Source organism: Orbicella faveolata, unplaced genomic scaffold, assembly GCF_042242905.1.
Source record: "Orbicella faveolata isolate gen_17 unplaced genomic scaffold, um_ofav_v1 contig_47, whole genome shotgun sequence".
NCBI lineage: Eukaryota > Metazoa > Cnidaria > Anthozoa > Scleractinia > Merulinidae > Orbicella > Orbicella faveolata.
This window is the reverse complement of record NW_028301577.1, coordinates 19,147,043-19,172,500: the sequence shown is the minus strand read 5'-3', so window position 1 is coordinate 19,172,500 and position 25,458 is coordinate 19,147,043. Positions and strand designations below refer to the sequence as shown.

At 39.6% G+C, this 25,458-nt stretch overlaps 1 protein-coding gene across 1 annotated transcript in view; it reads right to left on the bottom strand.

Annotated features, from left to right (window-relative positions):
* LOC110040785 (dynein axonemal heavy chain 10-like) overlaps positions 1-24,819 on the bottom strand; it is a 55,149-nt gene extending 30,330 nt beyond the window's left edge. The window contains exons 1-28 of the mRNA XM_089279186.1: positions 24,409-24,819; positions 22,765-23,060; positions 21,165-22,180; positions 20,303-20,618; positions 19,886-20,134; positions 19,299-19,475; positions 18,241-18,466; positions 17,628-17,755; positions 16,409-16,495; positions 16,130-16,243; positions 15,363-15,503; positions 14,321-14,509; positions 13,428-13,588; positions 12,719-12,950; positions 12,084-12,173; positions 11,405-11,569; positions 10,557-10,715; positions 9,604-9,720; positions 8,987-9,089; positions 7,848-8,026; positions 7,119-7,330; positions 6,048-6,438; positions 4,693-4,815; positions 3,944-4,177; positions 2,936-3,159; positions 2,479-2,647; positions 1,078-1,181; positions 37-220 (exon numbers count right to left, since the gene is read on the bottom strand). Coding sequence (XP_089135312.1) covers positions 37-220; positions 1,078-1,181; positions 2,479-2,647; positions 2,936-3,159; positions 3,944-4,177; positions 4,693-4,815; positions 6,048-6,438; positions 7,119-7,330; positions 7,848-8,026; positions 8,987-9,089; positions 9,604-9,720; positions 10,557-10,715; positions 11,405-11,569; positions 12,084-12,173; positions 12,719-12,950; positions 13,428-13,588; positions 14,321-14,509; positions 15,363-15,503; positions 16,130-16,243; positions 16,409-16,495; positions 17,628-17,755; positions 18,241-18,466; positions 19,299-19,475; positions 19,886-20,134; positions 20,303-20,618; positions 21,165-22,180; positions 22,765-23,060; positions 24,409-24,622 — 6,000 coding nt within the window. The 5' untranslated portion in view covers positions 24,623-24,819. The remainder of the gene's footprint in view (positions 1-36; positions 221-1,077; positions 1,182-2,478; positions 2,648-2,935; positions 3,160-3,943; positions 4,178-4,692; positions 4,816-6,047; positions 6,439-7,118; positions 7,331-7,847; positions 8,027-8,986; positions 9,090-9,603; positions 9,721-10,556; positions 10,716-11,404; positions 11,570-12,083; positions 12,174-12,718; positions 12,951-13,427; positions 13,589-14,320; positions 14,510-15,362; positions 15,504-16,129; positions 16,244-16,408; positions 16,496-17,627; positions 17,756-18,240; positions 18,467-19,298; positions 19,476-19,885; positions 20,135-20,302; positions 20,619-21,164; positions 22,181-22,764; positions 23,061-24,408) is intronic.
* Positions 24,820-25,458: the final 639 nt, after the last annotated feature.

Sequence of the window (25,458 nt, the reverse complement as noted above, 5' to 3'; positions counted from 1 at the left end):
CTCCAAACCGTCACAAGAAAGTTATAAATTCCTCACCTGAGAGATAGTCAAGTAGATTCTGTCAGTCAGTGGGGTGATGACCAACCTCCCATTCAGTCCCATGTACTCGTACCCGTACCCAAACTCTCCCGTGCACTGGCGGACCATTAACTCGTCAGGTAGCTGGTCCCAGTAAAATCTCAACTGACTCTCCCACTCAAACTCACGGGTGTCCATAATACTGTTAAAAGGCAAAGGTAAAGGAATAAGTTTTAGTGCTCAAAAAAAAAAAAGTCTCACTCTGTAAACCATTAATTAATTAATTAATTAACATTAATGATTAAAACACCAAAACGACTCCCCGCGTGGGGTTAATAAAGTTTGTATTGTACTGTACTGTGTTGTGCTGTATTGTAAATTCTTTTCCCACTAAAATGACATATGAGAGTCCACCAGCTCTAAAGAAAAAAACTTCGGGAGGAATGACCACTACTATTATTTACTTTTTATTAACCTAGTGCAAAGGTAGTTTTGAGAAAATATGGCCCGAGCTCTTTCTGACACGTACCAATCGCAAAAGAAATGGACTCACTTAAAATGTTGGTTGGAAATTTTAAAGGTACATGTATAATAAAAGTTATTATATTTTTTTCTTTTTTTTTAAATTTTACGAGGGAGGCGGGGCGGGGCGAGGGGCAGCAAGTTAAAAAAGGTAATAACTAGTTTAACTATACGGCAGGACAGGAAAAACCCTATGTGCGATTGCCTGGGGCAAGTACGTTTTGCCCTTGGCAAGTGAAAATGGAAGTTTGGTGGTCTGGTGGAGTGTTGAAATTAGCCTCAGTAGTCTTGTTAGAGGTAATTTCCAATCAAAAACAATTTCAAAACTTAAGACTGCAAGATGAGCAAAACAATGAATTGAAAGCATGGATTAATTTAAAATCCAACCGTGCTTTATTATAGACAATACCTAGTAAGTGATAAAGTTGATAACGCATGAACATTGCACGCCTATTGGGCAAGTATTCAAAATACTATTCCTGAATGGTTTAAAGTAAAAGTAAAAGCCATTAACCTGCATTACATTATCACTCTCACCTGTCTCGTACAAAGCTGTCGATAATGTCTCGAGCATGAACTTCAATAATCAGCACTGTGTTGAACTTCTTGCGGTCATTTTTCGTCAGGTTGGGCTCACGAACCTGAAAATACGCACCGTCAGTACAAACGTCATCTTAAAAAGTATTTCAAGGTAAGAAACTTGAGTGTGATGCCTTATTCGCCACTTGGCACGAAGAAGTTAGGTGAAGATGACTAAAACAATTAGCTACGCCTACGCCTCGTTGACCACTCCCTTGAAACACCATTTTAAACTAATCAGCGCGCATATTTTCTTTGGGCTATTTTCTATTATAACCCACCCATTAATTTTGGCGCGATTTTATTGGTTACTTTACGTCAAGTGGTGAAAACTCACAGGACAGTTATCACGCAATAACCCCCCCCCCCCCCCTGCGTCGATATTTGTCCTCCAATTGCTTTCGTCGAAAAGAAACACAGTCAGCACCAGAGTTTCAAATTTTCCTTTCTCTTATTTTGCATGGAAGGAAACCAAACTCGCTTTGTTGAGTGTAGCGATAGTGACATTGAATAGCTGGTCGCAAATGCTGTTCCAGAAAGTACATCAACTCTTTGAGTTTTTGATTTAAGGGACGTTACGAGAGTTAATTTCACATCACAGCTTGTCAAGTTTTGGTCCAATCACAGTTGGAATTAAAGTTATTTAAACCAATCAAATGTACTTGCTTGCTTACGTCAATCGCGCGCATTCGCCATCAGATCATCTCTGGCTTTTTTACCATGTTTACGAGAGGTTTAATTGTGATATGAAAATTAATAGGAGGGTTATAAAGTAAATAAACCCCTTTCTGGCTTGCTGGTATGTCGGCTGATAATGTCCTTGGTTGAGAGATTGTCCTCAAAATTTCACATTTGCCCTCGAAGCTTCGCTTCTCGGCCAAATATCCATTTTTCGGACAACCTCTCAGCCGCGGACATAATCAGCCGACATACCAGCCGCCCGGGTTTATTTACTAAATAAGATTTAGAAAACAGTCCTCAGAAAATACGCGCGCTGATTGGTTAAAAATCGTGTTTCTATAACTCGATGGAAATACAGAACTAGCTCGAGCTGTTGATGCAATGATGGCGCGAGCAAAGACAATTTACACTTTGATAATCAAAGTTAACAAGCTGTTTTCCTTTGTTTTCGTCGCGATGTTTTCTAAAAGAAATAGCAAACGTGTTCTCCGTGTTTCGATCAAGTTATCGAAACACTCGTGAAAGTTTGGGAGAACTCGAAAAAGCTGTGGAAATACTCGCCTGCGGCTCGTGTTCCAACAGCATTTCTCGTTCTCCCAAACTTCCACTCGTGTTTCTATAACTGGATAGAAACACGGTACATGTTGTTTTCTATTTCTTGTTGTAATGAGAACGCACCTTTTGAACAAGGTCACTAATCTGTTTGTGCATCTTTTTAGCGTAGTTTTTCATGCCCATTTTGTCTCCTTTCTTCACTTTACGGAACACATCTTCCACTTCCCAAGTCCACCAAACTTGGTTTCCAGCCAGTACGACCATTCCTTGATACACCATCATCCAATCGATTCTGAAAACAACCACACATAAAATTCAACTTCAAAAGATGAAAAATGTTTTTCAGTTGTACAGTCCAACCTCCCCATTACGGCCACCTTAGGGACAGAGGAAAGTGACCGTTATAGAGAAGTGGCCGATATAGGGAGGTAGGGATGTAATATGTTTCTTGAAGTGTTTAAGATATAAAATATATTTTCCTAAAAAATGCCTATTTTAGCATATAAATACTTAGCGTACTCAAAATATAGCAATAAAACAGAATTGATACTTAAATCAAGGGAACAGATGGAGCCTGTACCTGGACAGTTCGCCGCCATATTTAAAGATGGCTTCCTTGGTGATGAGCCTGTTGGTTCGTCTCATCTCGTTCAGCACATTTGTCATCCAGTCCTCAACTCGTCCCTCGGCCGCCACTGGTTGTCTGAACTCCATGATTTCTGCTTCGCTGCTGAGCATGGCACTGGCCAGCATTTCTTGCCCTGCCCCTTCTTCAAAGCGCAACTTAGCGATGTTGTCGAACATCTAAAGCAGACAAGCCAAGAGGTTATACACGTAAAATGCTACGAACATCATTGGTGTCACTTATTTCATATCAGAACATTTGCAGAAAATGTCGTGTATCTCTGTGTGTCTGTTTCGCCTGTCCGTCTGCCCATTCGTCTGTCTGTCCCTTTAGTTGGCCCATCACGTTTAAAACTAAAAACAATATTATGGTACAAGTGAGTTGAAGTAATGAGCAGAGCAATGGCTGGGCGCGTACGTTATAATTCTTGGTACATTTCTTTGTCGTCCTCTGCAAAACAACAACGTGAAATGACCAAACTCTGCGTTGCGTGGAGTACGTGAACCACGATGGATAATTTTTCAGTAAAAGTGACATTTCGAATTTTATGCTGTGTTCCATATTCAGATTTGAGATAGTTTTGACCAAGGGAAACAAACTAAGTGACTTTAGAGTATCGCGAGATTCGTTGATAAAATATAAATTAAAACGTGCTCAGGATAAATACGAAATGACAGCGTTCAATTCCAAATGGATATACGGAAAATTAGCCGTCGTCGTTCGCGTTCCTCAAACTACGCAGAACTTGGTCATTTCACGTTCTTGTTTAGCAGAGGACGGCAAAGAAATGTACAAAGATTTATAATGCACGTGTACAGCCATTGTTTTGCTCATTAAACCTTCCGCTGTCGTTCTCGTCATTTGCCGTCGTCATCGCGGTTTGCTTAAGCTCCCTATTGTCCTCGGCGTCGCCGTCGTAGTCACTTAAACTCCATATTGTTATTGTAACACAGCTGTAATTACCTTGATCATGTGTTCTTGCACACACTGTGGATCATGACTACCGAGAATAGAAAGCAGCTCATCATCGGAGATGAAGAAGAATCTCGGGAAGGCGTTCCTCTTGGAGTCCAAGTAATCATTCAAACTCTTCTGACACTTTTCCAAGCCGGCGACTAACATCTGAAGCTGTTCCAGACGACTGGCGGCGTGACAAGCTTCTAACACTTTGGGATTTTTCGCGGTGTCGCTCATGATCTGAAGAAAAAGGTGCAGATGCATTGAAGGATCTACGTCACGGTTTGTGCATTTTGAAAAGTTAGGCCTAAATTTTTCAAGTTCGTCGTTCGTAATCCGTGTTAATCTTCTCCATCCTTGACCATCCTTGTTCCTTTATGGTTTATTATCTCTTTGGTGTTTTTCCATCTTAGTAAACTAATACAAGTGAATATATGAAAGATCATATATTTGAACTACGGAGAAAGATATGAACACAGTACTGATCATCGCAGTTATGCACACAACTTAAGCAATTGTGAAATTAAAGCCTGAAAAAAATTCACGCCTGAACGGGATTCGAACTCATGACCTCTGTGATACCGGTGGAGTGCTCTACCAACTGAGCTATCAAGCTATCTGGGAGCTGGTCATATAGTGAGTTCTTCATATTAAGAACTCACAAAGTGATCAGGAAGAATTGTTCTTTCTTTTGCCAATATCTCAGTTAGGCATTTCTTCCAAGAATACGTGCCATAGTATCAGAGGTTACAAACCTTCTTGAACGTTTTGTCAATGTCGTCAAATTTCTTGGCCTCTTCTGGCAGCTGTGCTCGGATATCACCTCCAATAAAGATACTTTCCAAGTACATCCACTTTCTTTGTACAACCATCCACACCTACGTTACATAACATTGCATTGCTATTAAAAGTTTTCTTTTTTCCCGCATGGCACATATAAATGTTGTTGTTATTTTTGTTTCTAATGAAATAAAAATGGCTGCCAAATAAATGGGCATCTTATCTAGATATCACGCAGACCAAATTTCATTGTGCTTTGAGATGTTTCTGCATTTGGTATTTAGTAATTTGGAGTTTATAGCGACGAGCTTTACCCTTATTCGTTTTAGCCAAGTACTCAATAAAGAAGGTAGCATAGCCAGGGCAGCCCTTGAGTGGAATCCACATCCACAAGGTAAACGAAGGCGGGAGAGGCCCATGCAGTCATGGAGGCCCACTCGTATGGTAGAGTTGAACGAAAACAGCTAAGCTGCTGCTAAGAAAACAGCTTAAAACAGCATTACATGGAAAGCGATGGTGTTGGACTATTGTTCCACAATCAGCTAGGAAGTTAAAGACTGAATAAACGTCTGCCAATAAATTGAACATCTAGCTCTAAGACTGCAATACCCCAAAACAAACTTGTCTGTGGTACGAAATCCAAATAAGTGATAGTTCTTACAGGAAGCAGAAAAATTCTCAGAAAATATGCAGTCTTACGATTCGCTCGGTGGGCGGGCAAGACGAACGAAATCCTGCGCTGTGATTGGCTACGCAAGCGGGCAAGATGGCGCTATCTTGCCCGCTCGGGACTACCCGCTGTGTCCCGCAAGAAAAATATTCCCGAAAGCCACATAATAAATCCATTATTGACCAACCTTGTTCAGGCAAGATGGCTTGATATTAGCCTCGTTCTTTTTTTTGCGAGTTTCTAGACTTCGACTCCGTCTCGGTCCACAAACACGCAAAAAAAAGAACTTAGCCACTATCCAGTCATCTTGTCCTCACGCCTGGTCAATAACCCAGATTTATTATATGGCTAGCTCCGTAAGCGGGCAAGATGAATCAAATCCTGCGCTGTGATTGGCTACCCGAGCAGGCAAGATGGAGCTATCTTGCCTGCTCGGGACTACCCGCCGTGTCCCGTAATAGAAATTTCCCTGAAAGCCATATAATAAATCCTTTATTGACCAAGCTTGTTCGGCCAAGATGGCTGGATATTGGCCTTGTTCTTTTTTTGCGAGTTCATGGAACTCGACTCCGTCTCGGTCCATAAACACGCAAAAAAAGAACTTGGCCAATATCCAGCCATCTTAACCTCACACTTGGTCAATAACCCATACATCCTCACCTCGACCACTTCACCAATGTGTGACAAACTCTTCTCCCATTTGTTAACCGTTTCCAAGAAAGGCCCAACAAACCGAGATGCAGACATGCTCTGAAGATTCATAGCATTATCGTCCAGAATCTGCAGAATTTCGTCCACAGCACCCAAAATGAACCCTCTCTCCTGTGTTCCCTTCATAAATTTAGACACAGTGAATTTCATGGCTCCCCAGGTATCCCCGACTTCACTGATGCCTTTTTCGATCCCGAGTTCCTTTGTGGCACTGGCCGTGATGTCACCGATTACATCCTGGAACTTGTGTAACTCCATAGCGAACATGTTCTGGAGTGTGAAGGTGTCGGGATTCAGGTCGAACTTCATTCCCGTCATTTCCATGAGCTTCTTCCAATGGCTGTTTGAAAGTGTAATCACAAGATTTATACGTCATTTAACAGTAATGAACTGTCTTCTCCGGAAGGTACACAAAGGTTGACATCATCATAAGTAACTCTTTCATTTTTTTCACCTCATGGTATGACGTAAGTCATGCTATGAGGTTTAGGAATGGACGTCAAATTCACTCCCTCCCTCCCTCCCTCACTCCATTCTGTTATACAATTAATTTATGCATTAAACCTGGATTAAACACGTTTTCCACTACCTCCCCTCCAAAGGCAACCAAGTAGGTGAAAGAGTGCGCTAAAAATACAAACATAATACCATGAGGTAGCTCTAATGAGCATTTGATTTTACTTTCCTTTTAACGGTTTACACCAGCCAGTCTTAAGCTAGCCAGTCAATAGCTAGTCTTTTTCTCTAAATATTTCACTCGCAAAAAGACTAGACAACTGTAACACATAAAAGTACCACTCAATAGCTTTCATTTGAATGGTCACACATTAGGGTTTCTACCATAAGATTAAAAGTCTAAAACAACTTGTATGCCCTGACAAACAATACCACATGAAAGTACTACTGAACCGCTTTCTTTAAATGACCACACTTATTACATCATCAAAGTTTAGGGATAAAAAGAGAGAAGCGTAATAAAATTCAGGCCTGAGAACCTTTTCAAAACTACGTTTAACCTACCGTTCTCTTAGAGCCTCGTTCTTCAAATCAGAGAAGAGCGGTATAGAGTTCTTAAATTCCTTCATTTTCTCTTCTAGGACATGACATAGCGGTAAAGCTTTGACCTCCCGTGGAAGTCTCTTGAGCTGTTTGATGAAGCCATCAATACCGTCTGATAACACGGACACATCAAGGTTGGCCCACAGTGTGTTGGCCCACTCATCACGAGCCGCCTGTTAAAGAAGTTCAAATTCAAACTTACTGTTATTAGAAATTTTCACAAATCAAGTTTTCGCACTGAAAAAATCACGAAAATTTTACAAGGAATCCACCAGACGTTCGAGTAACAAGCGGACAAAAACCTTTGTACCAAGATTATTTGCATCATATTGCAAACTTCTGTGTGACTGTTTTAAATAATATTCTTCTCAAAAGAAATCAGTTCTAACAACACCAAATGTCGAAAACAAATTTTGAAGTTCATATGAAACACTTGAAGACTTGAAAATACTGGTGAAATGAAACTGATAATGAAATTTGACCGATGCGTTTGCACAATTTCTCTGAACTTTGAAATTATTTTCTCGAGTTCCTATGGTTAATTCCACAAAAACCAACATTTCCAAATTCCAATTCGACCAGGATAGCGGACCCGCATGAAAACCAGCTAAGGCTGATGTGACTTCCTCTCTAAACATTGTAATCTAATCTAATCTGATCAACATTATATTTTTTGAAAACTTGACTTGCCTTTTGATTTTCATAAATAGAGAAGATCTGATCTAGTCCCTTCAATTCTTTCTCCATGTCAAGCAGCTCAGGGTACAAGGTGATGGAAAGACCGAACAGCTTCTCAGCATTAGCCAACTCTTGACGCTCCTTTTCAAAATTACTGAACTCCTCTTTGAATCTCTTTAGAAGTTCCACACCTGACGGGAAACACAGCAGTGGAATTTAGTTCCATTCAATCTAATGCGGTGGCCTCATGTTGGCGCTCGACTCCGGAACAAGAGGTCCGGATTAGAGCCCTGACCGGGGGGCATTGTTTTGTAGTCTTGGGCAAGACACTTTACTCTCACAGTGCCTCTCTCCACCCAGGTGTATAAATGGGTACCGGCGAACTTAATGCTGGGGGTAACCCTGCGATGGACTAGCATCTCATCCAGGGGGGAGTAGAAATACTCCTAGTCGCTTCATGCTATACTGAAACCGGGATAAGCTTCGGCCTGATGGGTCACTTGGCTGGTATGCAGACTTAACTTACCAATCAAACTCTCTTACAAATGCTAGTTACATATGTTGCATGATTCAACTGCACGTGTTGAAAACTAAGTTTTACCCACTTTTGTAATATCTGTCAAAAAAACTAGTTTTCTATTTTTCCGAGAAGAACTCCCATTTGATTTTGTGAACTCCACAATACGGGCAAAGCAACGTTTAAAACGTAATGTTAGAGCAGTTTTCAATTGAGTGTCGTAAAACCAAACCCAAAGAAATGACTCTAGCCAATCAGAGAGGACACAAACGATCCAGTGAACCAATCAAAACTCAAAGCATTTACATGTAGCTGACGTGAAGCGCGGGCAAACGTGTGTGAGTTACGAATGGTTTTGGTATAACTTCTGATTGGATGAAAAATTGGCGCGAGTTTTTTGAGCCAATCACGTAGCGTAGTAAGGGAAAAACCAATTACTTGTCGACACTCAATGAAAATTGCTCCAAAAGGCAGTCACAAGTCTTGTCTATGGCTCAGCACTGTAGAGAGTATATCAGCAACAAACCACAAGCTTTACAACTTTTGAGGATATACATTGTTTATCGTGACTATTTCATGTCATATCATTTTGTGTGGTAAATGTTAGCAGAAAGTGTAACAGTAGTGAGTATACCTGCATCCAGGTCAACACCAATTGAGCAAGGACCTTCATTGATAAAGCTTTCTTTGAACTTAGAGATGTCTTTGGAGAAATCAGACACTTGATCTTGCGTTATCTGGATAAAACAAGTTGTTCAGAAAGTTAGTTTTTCATGCTTCTCAAACCAAACAAATAAACAACAAAAAAGCAAGATGACACTAACACGTTCTCCCTTTAAGCTAAGAGAGAATATAGTAGTTTAGAGGCTTTCATTCAACATTCAATAATAGTGATCTTTGTTATTGGCAGTCCACAAAAATGCAGTGCGATATATATAGACTGCGGCTCGAAGATAATGAATTTTATTTTCGGGTGGTGTAACAATGTTTTACGAACGAGCACAGCGATTGAGCAAAATAGTGTTTTAACACGGGCAAATAAAATTCGTATCTTCGAGATGGATGCAGTTTCTTATGAAATTTAATATTTTCCGGTAAAGCACTCCTATCTATAATTATAATAAGTCTGTATTTTCCATCAGTTTGAAGGGGTAAACAAAAAGACAATTCACCATCTTTAGATCTGCTAATCGTTCTTAAGCTTGCGTGTAACTACCTAAAGCTATACTAAACACAATGTCAAGTACTCACTTCTGTGAATTTCTTCTTTACAGAGACCAGACTAGCGTCAACTCTGCGAGATTCCATGAAAAGATCATCCCAGGCTTGAGTGATATTGGTTGATAACTCCAACTCGCTCTCAGGAACCTTTCAATGAAAAACAAACCAAACATTAGTTTACACGTAAGTGGCCTGTTTACAGCCTTGCTAAACGCTCGTAGTAGCAATCATAAAGTTTCTGGTAAGTGGTTGTGAATGCCGAAAGGTATTGCTGTATTAAGACGAAATCCACCAGACAAAAACTTTGTACCGATATTATTAACATCGTATTACAAACTTCTGTGCGACTCTTTTAAATATCTTCTCAAAAGAAAAAAAAAAGATTTCTAACAACACCAAATGTCGAAAAAAAGAGTTCACATGAAACACTTGAAACTACTGGTGAAATGATACTGATGATGAAATTTCACCTGTGTTTTTGCACAAGTTCTCTTAACTCTGAAATTTATTTTCTCGAGTTCCCTCAGGAAATTGTTTTTGGTGTTATTTCAGGCAACTATTTATATCTTTAGCTTGAAAGGAAAATGTGAAAAGGACTGTAAAATACCTAAAATTATTCTGGTACAAGGATTTTGTCCACTAAAAACTGAAATTACTTGATTTCCTATCAGATTGTTAATTGCTTGTAGAAGCAATCAGAAAGTTTCTCAACTCCGGCATTAGTCTAAATTATGGCAACCATTTGACTGCAAATATCAACAAGATCCCAAGTAAAAAGCCAGGGGTAGGGCACAAGAAAGGATTGACTGGATGAGAGAGGGAGGGGTAAGCAGGTACATGGTTAAATGTCGAAACATTTCTGGCCCTCTTTGGGCATGTGCTTGGAAAAGGCACGGAGTGTGGACCACAAGAAAGTTCCTCCTCCAGTTAATATATCCGTCGCACTTATCCTGAGTTAGTGATGGAATTGTTTCTCCTCCTACCTCAATATCGTACATGAGTAATGTTCGGTATCTTTCTTGTAAGTCAACGTAACGAAGCTCCACATCAAGGGATTTGTCTCTGATGTCTGCAATCACACGCAGGACAAATTTCAAGTCTTCTAGTGTGTCTGGGGGCCGCTTGAGATCATCTGTTAAACCCTGCAAATAATAACCAACAGATGTTACTTAAAGGAGCTAATTCATGGTTTGAGCATCTTGAAAAGTGTAGCCTAGACCTTTCAAGTTCGTCGTTTGCAATCTGCGTTAATCTTCTCCATTCTTTACCATCCTTGTTCCATAATGGTTTATTATTATCTCTTTAGTGTTTTTCTATCTTAATAAATTACTATTTTTAGGATTTCTTCGATTAAAAGGTAATTTTGTGTGTGGCCAAAATAACTGGAAATGCCTTGACTGAACTCCTTTAATTCATGCTAAGAATAGTCGAAGAACATCACATTCACTTCCAAGAAAGACCAGACCACGAATCCTTGCATATGATTTGTGTCAAACCCAACATGGTCTACAAACAAGATCTTCACGACTGAAAGCTAAGTCAATTTAGTGCTCTGTCATGATGTCGGATCACGGCTTTTAGGTTTTCCCGACTGCAACTTGATTGAGGCAATACACTTTCAGCTAAGGGCATATTTTACAACAGTTTGATCCAGCGTGATTGACAAACCAAGTTCGACTTTTTATAGTTGATTTGAGTTTTCTTTCTATACACACTAGCCTCAAGGCTCTTATGTATACTGAAAATTAACACCCTCTTTAAATAACTGAATTTTTCATAGTATGCCACTCGAAACGATGACATGCATGTAACTAGTTTACAAGTAATGTACCTCAATTTCTCCTTTAAGCGCATTCAGATCTTCTCTCGCCGACTCATTCAAAAACTTGCCCAGTTCCTTGACCCAGGCTCTCGCATTTGCCTGAATGGTTGAAGCCAGTGGGTCCAGGTTTAGACGAACAAAATCCACATCTTTAGTCATCACCTGGTTCCCAACCTGATAAACATATCAAAACCTTTACACTTACGTTTTCTTAGCCATAGCAGTTGGTAAATGGGCCTAAGCTAACTTCCCAAACACAGAAGCTTAAGGCTCTTTCGATAAGTTAGGCCGGTTATGGCTAGAGTTAGGGCAAAACACAATATTCCCTCTCAAGGAAAAGAAAAACTACGACTTTATGACTTTAGAATGCCAAAGACTACGAGCAGTCCCTTCTTTCCCTTAGCTTGCCAAGGAAGAAACGAAAAGAGCATTTTGTTGGCAATTCCGCATAGCCATTTTTCTTGTCGCTTTTCCCACTTCTCGTTCGATAATCTAATGGAAAACATGGAAAAGACAGACTAATCTGATCAATTCTCGTGGTCTGAGAGAGATAAACGGGTGCAACTGGATATCTTGTTATTCTTTGCTGTTAAGGTGAATGCATGCAATACAGGCAATTTAGTATAATATCGTTAGAATGTAAGCCTAAAACGCCCTACCAGTCATGGCAAAAGGATTATCTTCTTACCTCAATAACCAGATTTGAGTAGAACTGAAGCTTTTCATCGTATGCGATACACGTCGGCTTCTTCTGCGCAAACTTCTCCACCATGTTACTCTGTTCAAAAAGCAAGCAAATTACAGTAAAAACCCGGGTGTAAGAAGTTAGAAGCTACATTTTTTGAAGTCTGGCAAGATAGGTTCTTGTATTTTGGGGTAGGTATTGGCAACTTAGCCTAAGTAAGTTCTTATTAGGTTCTTAATTTCTATAAGTTGTTGATTACCAGAAAAATACGTTCTTAAACCAATAGGTTCTTACATGTGGGTTTTTACCACAGCTGATTATAAAACAGAAATTCGTCATGCAAGTAACTTAGAGAGAAAAAGGGAACAAAGGATCATTTTTATTTCTAAGCATTAGGTCGAGTAAATATTTCAAAATTTTAACTTTCCCTGACTCAAAATAAAATTCCATGACTTTTCCCTGACCTTGAAGAACTTTTTTTTCCCCTTACCATTTCCTGACCTGTGGCAACCCTGAACAAAGAACTGTTTACAGCTACATGTAAGTTATCCCTGTGGAATTATCTTCCCGTCAAGTCACAGAAATCTTCGGCTGGTCATTCCATAGTTCAGTTGCAGAATTCAAACATCTGCACTAACCTTATCAAGTTTCCAGAGCAGTCGGTACCTTCTCCAGCGAGTCAAGTATTTGTTCAGCATTCCTAGAGTGTTCTGCACACTCTTAGACAAAGTTGTCACCATGTCAATGATGGCAGGATTAGATGATATGTCCGTGAAGAAACTGAACACCACAGGCTCGTCTTCACCTTCAGCGTGTTGGGGCGGAGTCTCAATACAGGTGCCGTGCATCCAGCGGACAAACATCCTTGTTCTATGGCAAAGAAAAAATAAAAATAAAACAGAGCCAGTTGAAAACGAATGTGTAAATGCAGAAACTTTTCTCAATCTATCCATGAAAAGTTTAAGCAAATGGAACATAGTTAATAGAGGGGAATGGTTATGAAGCTAGCAAACTACAAAGGAACAAACAAATTTCCGAGATTTATGTTGGAATTCCACTATCGCATACAATCTTTTGTTTCCCGTCATACACTATGCATAAAGGTGAAGTGTGCATACGAGCCAAGTGGCATATCAGGCCAGAGCTTATCCTGGTTTCTGTAGTATGAAGCAACTAAGAGTATTTCTACCCCACCACCCCCCCCCCCCACCCCCCACCCCTGAATGGGATGCTAGTCCATCCGGCAGGGTTACCTCCCAGCATTAAATTCGCTGGTACCCATTTATACACCTGGGTGGAGGAGAAAACCAAGGTTACGCCTATTGTACATGTTACTGTGCAGCTCACCCTTCCACCATGTCTCGGACACACTGCATGATTAACTTGTAAATCTCATTGGCAGGAGGCGACAAGACAATCTCTGGTGCAGACAGAACAGTCTCTATCTGGAAAAATGGTTGGCGGGCATGAAGTTGCTGGTTAAACTGTTGCAAATTCTTTGTCACCATCTGAAATGAGGAAATGTCATCCAGTAATTAAAAAAAACTCTTCAGTTACATGTCCTTTAACACTCTCACTTCCCAAGTCAAACCGTAAAGGAGCTACGTCACGGGTTGTGTATCTTGAAAAGTGAAGACTAATTTTTTTCAAGTTTGTCGTTTGCAATCTGTGTTAATCTTGTCTATCATTGACCATCCTTGTTCATTCATGGTCTGTTATTATCTCTTCGGTGTTTTTCTATCATACATGTAGTAAACTATTATTTCCAGGTTTCCTTCAATTTAAAGGTAATTTTACATGACCAAGTATGTGGCCAAACTAACTCAAAATGCCTTGACTGAGCTCCATTAAATGAATTAACTACATTAAACTTTGAAATCTGTGGATGAGACCCTAATGTGAGACGTAATTCAAATGAAAGTCTTTAATGTGGTACTGTCTAATGTGCAGTGCAAGGTGGTCCCAACCTAGAAGCTAGTGTGTGAATCAAACCTTTGAGTGTAATCCTAATGAAATGAAATAGCTTTTCAACAGACTAGTCATCTGGTGCTGTTTCATATTTATTCATTGTTCAAAACGTTTTAACTTTGAGCTAAAGCACATTTGGGAGCTAAACAGCATGCGCCAAAAATGGCACTTGTTCACCCAACTACATGCAATAGAGTCTAAATAATGCATGTACATGGATCAAAATTTATTGTACAGCTGTAAATAAAGTAATTAAAGGAAGGGAAAATAACCTTGGTAAGAGCTTCATAAACAGAGTTCTCCCAGTAAGCATAGTAAGGCTGTAGTTTGGTGGATCTGCCTGTGTTGGTGTGCACTACAAGTCCTTCCATCTTTGTCAATAGTGGTCCAATGGCTCGGTATTTCCTGGACAAGTTGTCAAGCTCCAAACCTCTTGCTTTCTCAAGATATTCAAAGAATTCCTAGAAAATAAAATATGAGGGACATTAAAAAATCGTACTTATTAAATGATTATTATAATTTGCAATAAGGTCATGGTTGAACTCGAATTCCAATCTCAAGCTGTAAGACAATGGACATCATTCTACATGTATAAAAAAATATGTACAGTATTCTGGCTGATGCAAACACATTATATTTTTGGGATCTTTGTGTTATGTTCTTCAGCAAGAAAAATTACACTCACAGTGTCGCTCTCTCTCCACCTTAGGATAGTTCAATGGGTACCAGCGAACCCGTGGGACAACCAGACAAAAATAATGACATTTTGCAAAAGACTACATGTACCATTCTATCTGGCTTGGATGGCAATAATCCTAAAGTACTTGAACATGCAGCAAATGCTACCTGTTTTGCACCCTATTACGTTCACACCCACCGAGTTGACACCCTTGAACTCATTATAAACTTTCTATTTCGAGTTCATCTTCACCTTCAATGGATTAAAGAACGAGAAATAAACATGTTTTGCGTGATTTTGTTGTATTATGCCCACAATGTTATCTCTTACTCGGTAAGAGAAAGATACAGTAGATTTTAAGCACTTGATCGCTAGTTGAGTCGATGTGGGTGCAAACTTGGTGGGTGCAAAATTGCTTGGGTGCAAAACCTCCAGCTACCCATGTTCTGTACCTCTGTAGCTAAATTCAGAAACTCTGTAGCTAAATTCAGAAACCAGAGTTGAATGTTGGCTAGGTAAGCTAAGGCATCTTCACATAGGCTAAAATATAGTCGTTACAGATGTACTTTAATATACAGTAATCTGTTTGTGTTTCCACAATAGTTAGAAATTAAAATAATTGTAGATCTTGTCACCTTAGCATCAGGTAGCATCCCTCCTATCTTGGGTGGTGGATGTTTGAACAACACTGTGTTCTCGATCATCTCCAGACGGCTGTTTATGTCTTTGGCATTCTTTTGGATTTGGTTCACAAGTGATTCGAACTTGCTGATTGCCTGTTGACATTTTACAAACAAATTAGTCTGGTCATGCCTCTAAATCAAAAAAAGAAATTATGACTCCTCTGATGTGTGGGCTTAAAAGCCTAAATACAACCTAGCCCTAGCAAAGGTACAAAATATGTACAATGTACATGTAACATACAGTTTACAGGTTATTCAGCTCTAAACAATTGAATTCTGGTCTTAGACATAGACATAGCAATTTTCTTGGACAGGAAAGATGCAATGGGGTTAACCCTATGTGAAGCACCAACCCGTAAGACAAGGCCAGACCACAAATCCTACATGCCCTACTCTTTGTGATAAGTGTGTGGGTTATTTAACATCCCCTGCTAACCATGTAACACTGAAGATGCAGGAGACCAGACCTACAGTTTATAGTCCTTATCTGAGAAGACTTGAACGTCTAACCGTTTTTATTTTGCAGATGTAATTTCAAAGGCAGCACATTCTCCTCAGATATTTTGAGACCCTGAGTGTTGGTCCAGTCTAAGGCTTGAACCCTCAACCTCCCACACAGCAGTCTGGTGCTCTACCAACTGAGCTAACCAGGGGGTGGTATGTTGACTACATATAGTACATGCAGTGCAGCAATGCAAGACATAATTTTACAACTGTACCTGTCCACATCTTGTGATGTAGTCACTAATTCCAAGTGAATTCCAGTTTAATCTCTTTGCTCCTGGTTTCAGAACACGTTTAAGTTCCTTGATGTGATCTTCCAGAAGTTGTGTCTGTTGGACAAATTTGGCATAGAAATGAAACAAAGTAACAATGCAATCTCTTTATCATTAATTATTTGTTCTACAGTATATAACCCAAATAATAGCTGGCACACCAAGCAGGGACTTCACATCACTCCAAGACTAGTGCAAGTTTTTTAATTACAATTCATCTACCTCTGCGACATTGAGACTTCCAAGAACAGTGTGGTATCTATCCAACATCAGTTTCAAGCCATCCACATATTTAATGTACTTTTCCTCCTAGTAAAATACGGAACCAATCAGTTAATAATGATACACCAAAAAATTAAGCTACAATGTATAACGTTCGAGTTAAGTTTGACAATTATATGCCAAGAAAAATGTGCACCAAACAACAAGAATAATATGTTAACCGGTAGCCAATTGCAGGCAGTAGAGGCATATGCAGTTAGCACACAGAAGAGGTAGCTTTACACTCCTAACTTTGAGACTTTTGTATATGTGCATGTTTTCAACCATCACATTTACTTTTTGTAATTACTCTTTTGTTGAAATGTGTTTCTTAACAACACTGAAAACTAAAACAAGTTCTCTTTATGTCGTGTACATGTTCAATGTATATCTACAGTGTTTCCAAACTGATGTGTAAATATTTGAAATGACTCATAATAAACCTCAAACAAACCTCCAGTATCAGGGTGTTGAAAAGTCCTGGATTAGCTTAAAATATGATATAATTAAATGAACAACTGAGCAACAGTGGTACATAAGAGGTGTTTGCTTATGCATGCACTGTATATGTACCTGTACAGTGTACATGCAGTTGTTGTAGGGTGGCTGGGACCATGGCTTCGTGCCTTGATAGAGGGTTGTGCATGTACAGACGTATTTTTGTGATACATGATTAGCTGATTTTAGATGTATTTTCTGTGAAACATGAATTTCAGGAATTATTCTACCTGTTCCATGACCTGAAGGTTCTGTGTGACCCATGAAGAACTTGTAATTATTAATTGACATTCATGATTTCACTACTCTGTTCTAAGTGATTTTGAGACGCGAGTCCTCCGGAAGATTCATTTTTCCACTGAAAGGGATTTACATATGCGATTTGCAATATGGAGCTTTTACTCACAGCCTTTCTCGATTTTTGCTTTCTTCAAGCACTTTTTCTAGATTAAGGGCAGGTTATTAAAAAGAGAACATTACTTGCTTATTTTCGTGCTTTGGGAAAAAGAAATGTTGATATCCGTGATCCGTGATTCGCCATTTTTTTGGTTCATGAACTGTACCAGAGACCCCCCTGTACAATCCTCTTGTTAGAAGCGTTGTCTGGCTTAAGAAGGGAGTTTCCTTTAGAGGAAGTGTAACTAGATCTACACTGGACAGAATTTGTTGTATAATGACATACCTGTAAAGCAACATTTCTGGCTAGTTCAGGAACCTGGAAACCAAGTTGTTCAAGGTACTTTGTCTCCATAATGATCAATCCTAACTCTGGTGAAAAATCCGCTATGTACTGTAAGTTGGGATGTGAGGCTGAAATAAAAAGCATAAGAGTCTTGGGTTGATTATTGTTCACAGAAAATGATGCATCTTTAACGACACATTTTAACCTACTGACAGTAATCTCAAAATCTCTACATTTTAAAAACAGAATCTTATAACCTTAGGCTTTTTAAAACTACAGTGTATGTGTCAATGAATCTAAAAAAACTCAAGACAGAGTTAAAACTTGGAAACAGAATACAATAAAATAAAATACAATACTTTATTCACAAGATACAAATATGTTTTAAAATCGAAGAAAAATACCTCTTGAAATGAAAAATTGTGAGGTTAGCCCTATATGTGACAATTCCCATAAATAAAAAATGTAAATGACGTGTACAATCTAACAACTATTTACAAGCCATAATACAATCTAATTTACAAGCCAGTTTACAATCTAATTTACAATACAATTTACAAGCCATAATACAATCTAAGAACTATTTACAAGCCAGAATGGCTGCATGCTTCACCTTGAGACTGTAGAGCCGCAGCAAGGCTACCAGAAGCATCCTCAGAGCTGGCACCTTCATCTGCGACACTCCTGTGTGTAGTGGCAGAGCTGGTTGAGGGTTTGGTCAACAGGTTTTTCTTGAGGTAGATCAGGAGATTGGCTTCAACCTGTTCCTTCCATGCTTCATATTTTCTGTCTTCATACTCCTTCATTTGTCGAGCCACACTGAGATACTTTTTGCTCGCCTAACAAAAAGGAAACAAAGTAATGGAGAAATGAAATAAATATACATCTCTTTTTTGGGAAACAATAGAGATAAATGTGAACTAGCCCACAACATCGGAGCTTATCCCTGCTACTCCCCCCTGGATAAGATACTTGTCCAATGGCATGTACCCTCCTGCATTTCATCAAGTTGCCCTCAGTAAGTTTGCCAGTACCAAGAGAGAGAGAGAGAGAGAGAGAGAGAGAGAGAGAGAGAGAGAGAGAGAGAGAGAGAGAGAGAGAGAGAGAGAGAGAGAGAGAGAGAGAGAGAGAGAGAGAGAGAGAGAGAGAGAGAGAGACACTGTGAGAGCTAAGCGTATTGCTGAAGAACACAGTGCAATGACGAATGACATGCATATAAATGGACTCGTGTCCAATAGTCCAAGGTCAGTGGATTTTGCAGTCAGGTTATTGTATTCAGTTCTTTATTAGCCCAATGGGCAAGTGGTTTTGGGGCAGAAATTATTAAAGAAATTCTAATAACAGAAGTACAGTAATTTCATATCTTACAGTAAGTACTGTAAGATATGAAATTAGTACAATGTAATAATAGTTTTAACTAGTATTTACTAATAATTATAAGTCAATCAGTCATACTAATAAGAAGTTATTGGGAGCTATGAGAGTCCATTTTGAGTTAGTACAACATAACTTCCACTTGCTGACAGCAAGCTTGAAAATTGGTCTACTTTACACCCTGTTGACCCCAGCCAGTGCTCAGACCTGGACTGTTCAATTAGGAGTCCAAGATACCACCTCCTCAGTATATCTTAAAGATCATACATGTATGTAGCAGACTACTGCATGTCTCACCAGTTTTCCTTGCTCTGAGTTTAGCATGTCCTCCATCTCTTGAAATCTCAGTATAGTGTGCTTTATGCGAAGGAAAAGAGAACGTTCCCAGCTAATGGCTCCAGCTACAGGGGGCTGATTCTTGAAGATTGGAGGCTTGTCGGCATTGGCTTTGAACAGTGTATACATTGCATCCACCTGATAGCGAAACATACAAACCTCAGCAAACACAGATAGCAAAATTTATCCAGGGTTCCAGATACGTTTTCAAGATAGGGTGTCAAAAAGGGATTCCAAGGGGTCAATTCCCACTGCTCCCACTAAATCACTGTAAATTTCTTATTGATTGGGCAGTTCATGTCTGATCTTGTCGGGTTTTTGACCTGAGAACACTGTTATTCCCAGCTGGTGAAATTGCATGTCTCTGCACATCCTACCCCACTCCCAAGGATGGCAAGATTTTTCCAAACTCCCAACCAGATTTCCAGAGTCTCCTTCATTTAAAAAAGTCAGACTCCACAAACATGATCAAGTTTTTTACCATCAAAATCATGAATAAAAGTAAGATGAACACAATTTAAATTCTACGCAAGTTTAAAAAGACATACCTCTTTTCCAAACTGTAATAAGATGTCATTAAACTTCTTCATCATTTGTGAGTTAATGGCTTCACGAGATCTTATGTGTCTGAAGTTCAAGAGCATGTCAAAGGCTCCCTCTGCAGATCTCAGAGTCTTGAACGAGTCATCAATGAAATGTCTAGCTTCATTTTCAATGGCTGTCACTTCCCTGTGGAACCAATCCATGACATTGCGCCAACTTGCAGCATGCCTCAGACTGAAGGCGTCAAATCCAACCTAACAAATGGAAACTTTTCAGAGATCACAAAGCCACACCTTGAATGTTTTTGCATAGAGGTGAGGGGAAATACTTGAAAAGGCAAGAAATTTACTGCTCTGCAGACTGAATTTTTGTCTCAAATACTGTATAAAATTAATGTACCAACATGTACATTTGGAACTTACATTTTCAATGGGTTTTACAAGTCCATCAACTCTCTTTAACACATCCTCAATACGCTTGGGATCTCCAGTCACTGCCTTTAGTTCAGGTCCAAAGATGTTGTAAAACTCCTCCATCACTGTCGCCACCTCCTTCAAATCTTCGCAGATGGAAGCCATGTGATCTGTCCTCTCAAACAAACGCTTTCTATCAAACTCCCACCTAGCATCTCTGCCTGAAGCCTCTATCTTGGCTCTCACATCAAAGTAGGATTCCTTCCAAGTTTCCAAGGTCTTCTTGGCTTCAGATGTTTTTTGTTTCATGAGGTAAGGTGGTTCCCTAGAAAAACATTACTAATTTATTATAATTTAAGATAAACTGGAGGTATTATTATGAAATAATTATTATTATGTGGAAGCACAAAGAACAGGAAACATGGAAACTTGCGTATTTCCCATAATCCAATGACCAAATGTAAGGTGATAGTCACTGGTGCTGCTCTCCAATACTGGGAATGTCTGAACCCATCATGGAACAATAAAGTCTAAGTTTACAACTAGTTTTACAAGGCTAAAAACATATGTTTCAAAGAGTAAAAGAAGTAAACCGCCAATCATTTTGGACGTTGCAATGTCATCAATGTTTTTGACATTACGTCATCTTCAGGGCAAGAAGATGAGTAAGAGATGATGAATAATGTTGAAAACGTTTGGTTTTACTTTAACCCTGCGATGGACTAGCATCCCATCAGGCAGAAAATAAATATTCTCCTAGTCCCTTCATGTTGTATAGAAACTGGATATAAGCCCCAACCTAATGGGCCACTTGGCTGGTATGCAAATTACATCCAAATTATACACATGCACTAAGAATGAAAACACTCACTTGAAAATAGTGCGAACATTAACAATCTTGGAAACTCTTTCACTGAGTTCCCAAGCGATCCTTTCCATCAAGGGCACCATCCTTTCGTCTCTGTTGTAATGGCGCGATATAATCCACACCATTCTCAACGCATTCATCATTGAAGGTATTGTCTCTAGGACAATGTTGAAGCTTGCACCATGAGCCAAGTTTTTAAAATGTCTCTCAAGAGTTGAGAGAAATCGCACATTGTCTTTAGCCTCAGTGTAGTATTTTGTGAGCTCTGCTCTGTGATACTCGAAGCTTGCTAGACTGTCAGAATGAACATTAGTCAAGATGGCCACAACTTTATTAACTGTCGGCAGTTTCAACTGCTCTGTGATAGCACTCAGTGTTGCATTCCTTTCCCTCCAGAAATCAATCTCAGCCAAAGGTCCATTTCCTTGAGGTGTTTTCTTTAACTGGACTTCCAAGGCAGAAGAGATAGTCACTTCCCAGTTGTGCAGTGTTTCCTCCAACATTGCCACCAGTTCTGTGTCCTTGGCCATCTCCGCAATGTCATCACCTAGCATAACGTCAGGCATTTCAAGACGAATATCACCCTCCAACTGGTGAATTGTCCGGCTGATGTGTGATGCGAATTTTTGCATGTTCATCAAAAACTCATCTCGTAAGATAACCCTTGTTCGACTTTCTTCTGAGCCCTGATCATGGCCTGTATCACCAGTGTGAACACTGCTTCTTCTGTGACTACCACTATCAGAAGAACTCTCATTTCGCTGACCATTGTGTGACAAAAGAGGCATATACACCAGTGTTAGAAGATGTTCCAGCATTTGTAATGAGGGCCCATTTTGTGAACCAAACTCAAACAGAGGAGAGAGTATTTCTTCTGCTTCTTCAAGTGTCGATGGCAGAGGAACAGGACCAGTATTATTCCGTACAAAGTAAAAAGCATTCTCATCTGCAAAGTCTTCAGGAAGGTGCTCATAACAAACATACATTACTGTCCTTAAAACTTTCTGTATGATGATTTTCTGTAAATTGAAAGACATGAAACAAAATGTGGTTACTCTGACAGGGTTGTCATTTTACATTCTGATAATTAACCATTTGGGCAAATATATTTCAGAAGCAAACATTCAAGTTCAAGAGAAGAAGAATGTACATGTGGTTATTTGGGATGTGATGACCTTTCAATAACTGATGGTTGCTTGTCTTAGTCAGAAGATTAAGCTAATATCACCATAAAATTACATGTACATGCACGTGTACCCCTTGGCCGTATGTGTCTTGATGCAGAGGGAAAGGAGGGGCACCCAAAGATTACATGGGAGCAGAGGGTGAAAAGGAAGATGAGACAGATGGGAAAGGCCTGGGGCGGCATACAAGTCATGGCAAAGGACATACAGATGTTAAATGATTATGTTACTGCCCTACACGCTGCCCAGCGTAATGGGGCAAGAGTGAGTGAGTGAGTGAGCGAGCAAGTGAGTGAGTGAGTGAGTGAGTGAGTGATGTGTTTTCAGGCCCATACATTAAACCTTACAGTGTAACTGCCCATTTGTCAATTTACAATATCATTTGGGACTGCAGTATAACATACACAAAGGTGACTTACAGTCCTAGGGAGTGGAGGGGTCATTTGATGCTCTTCTCCTTCCTCTGCAGCACCACCTTCTGCTCCTTCAGCTGCAGATGGAGCAGTCTCCTCTCCAGTCTCGGGATTAGTCTGTGGAGGTTCCGCAGGTTGAGAACCCTCTTTGACAGATGATGTTTCCTCAGCAGCTTTGGATTTTGCAGAGGGAACCCTCTCCATGACCAGATTGTCACCTTCTGCAGCCAATTCAGCACCACTTGTTGATGTCTTGTCACCTTCTTCATCACCACTGGCCGTCAGCTCTGGAAATTCTGGTTCTTGGGACAAAATAAAACAAATGCATCAGTTCAATACTAATCCACATTTGCTGCACATTGGCATGCAACCATATATATTTCAGTTTGCACTGCTTAAAAAATAAACGACATTAACACATTGTACATTGAGCGCATGTAGCTGAAAAAAGTCCATATGGACATCAAAACGATACAACCAGGGTGTTGGCATACATTTTGGTGTCTGTATGTAGTCACATACACACACATTATACATATACAATTTAAATGAGTTTTGGACTCGCTGAAAGTAAGTGAACTGACAATTTTTACAATACCAAGGAGTCTGCAGATGAGCTCTACATACAGGTAGCTAGTTACTACCACAAATTCATCAGTTTGCAATTTAAAAAATGAGTATCCTGCAGCGGGGGTATTTTGCAGAATGCTGAATGCTGAATGCTGAACACACAGTTTGCTTGCGGTTAGTTTCACTCATGCTTGCTTGCGGTTAGCTTTTATTTGTTGGAAAGGGCCAAATACAACATAATTTTCCTGTCCTTTCCAACAAATAAAAGCTAACCGCAAGCAAACAGAAGTGAAATTACCAGATCAAACACTGTGCTAATTTGGCATTTTGCATTCCGCATTCCGCATTCTGCAAATTACCCCTGCCCTGTCTCCGGCATCTAATGATTAAAAATAATTAATTGCTCAGTGATTCTAAGCAGTTATTCTTTGATCACTTATCAGTTATACCTAGCATATGACAAAATCTTAGATCTGCAATTATATTACGTGTTAATATTACATTGTGATAAGATAAACTTGGTTTTCAGTAGCAACGCAAGTACAGTCCAAGGACAAGGATAACACAATAACAAGCACATTATCACTTGCATAACAGTTGAAGGTGTAAATCAAAGGAACTAAATTAAGGTACTGTAAACGCTCGCCAAAACTTCGCTAAACAACGTTAACTGTACACAAATAAGCTTAATTACATTATTGAATAGACAATCAGTTGTTTCTTTATTCGAATACGTCAAGTAAATTTCTATTTCATAGCATCGAACTTGCATCAGACTTGACCTCTCAAAATTGGCCAGCAGCTTGCACATTTCTTGTCAATTACGTTACAAATAGCGGGAACTGCACTACATGTAGCGGTAAAACTACACAGCTACAGGAACAAATCACGATAACTATTCGTTTCATTTAATTTGAGAAGCAAAAATTTAACCTTCTGTTCAATAACCTGGATTAAAAGCAACTGCACAAACGCTTTTATCAAAATGTTAATCCCTCATAAAACAGAGCCCCTTTATTGTTTTCTTGTAACAGAAAATGGCGCCCAAAAGAGAACCTAGTCTGTAGCTCATAAACTTACCTGCTTCAACTTCAATTTCCTCTTCTTCTTCCTTCAACTTGGAGTAGAATATCATCGTACATCCTTCCTTTGGAGTTTCGTTCAGAAATTTCAGTATTTCGTTCTCGTATCGTCCGTCTTCTCGAGATAACAAATCGTCAAACACCTCAGGGTCCGTAATACCCAGTCCAAGATACATCTTGTTTCTCATCCATTCAATGCGTGTATCATCCATGCTGACAAGATTTAGTCAAGCTCTGATAGATATCCGTATATTTATGATTCCAACAGAATCGGCTTTTTACAAGTTTCACCAAAAAATCGTTTGCAGGCGGTAGGTTTCTCCCATCGTTTCACTTCGTGACCGTCGCCATCTTTGTCTCTGAGTTGTTGCTATGACAACGAAGTGTACGGTGTTTTTCGCTCAAAATAGTCCCAGAAAAAGTCCACACATTCATTTGCATTTGAAGATTTTCAAGGAAGAAAGTTCATTTTGAGTTTATGGCTCCTGGTTTATACAAATAATTAAGAAAATCAGTTTTTTTTCTATTATCATTATTTGAGTAATATCAGGCTCAGAAGCGTTGCCTGCAAGCCCTACGGCTAAGCGTGGGGTCGTATAGCATGGCACTCACTTCCCCAAAGAAATTAATACGTGGAAAAACATGAAAAAAGGAAATTTGCCAGCCATTTCGGCCGAACTTAATGGGCTCTCTGTGCCTTGAAATATGCCTCAAATGGACAATCAATCTTCGTCGAGGAAGTTCTGACGTGGACAATTTGAAAACATTATCTTACATTCGCCTGGTGAGACATGGATGATGGTAAACAAAGGCAGATTTTAAAGCACCAAGGGCCCCATAAGGAACCATAAGGAGTCGAAAAAATGTCCGTCTGGGGCCGAACTTAGGTAGATCGGGGGATCGTGGGAGTTCATGTGAGTGTTGCTTACGTTGTTTTATAATGATTTAGACGTGGATATTTTGACTATCCACCTTATCTACAAAGATACGGTCTCATTTTATTAATACGTCACATAAAGCTTTGTAACGCAGATCTTTCACACTGCGC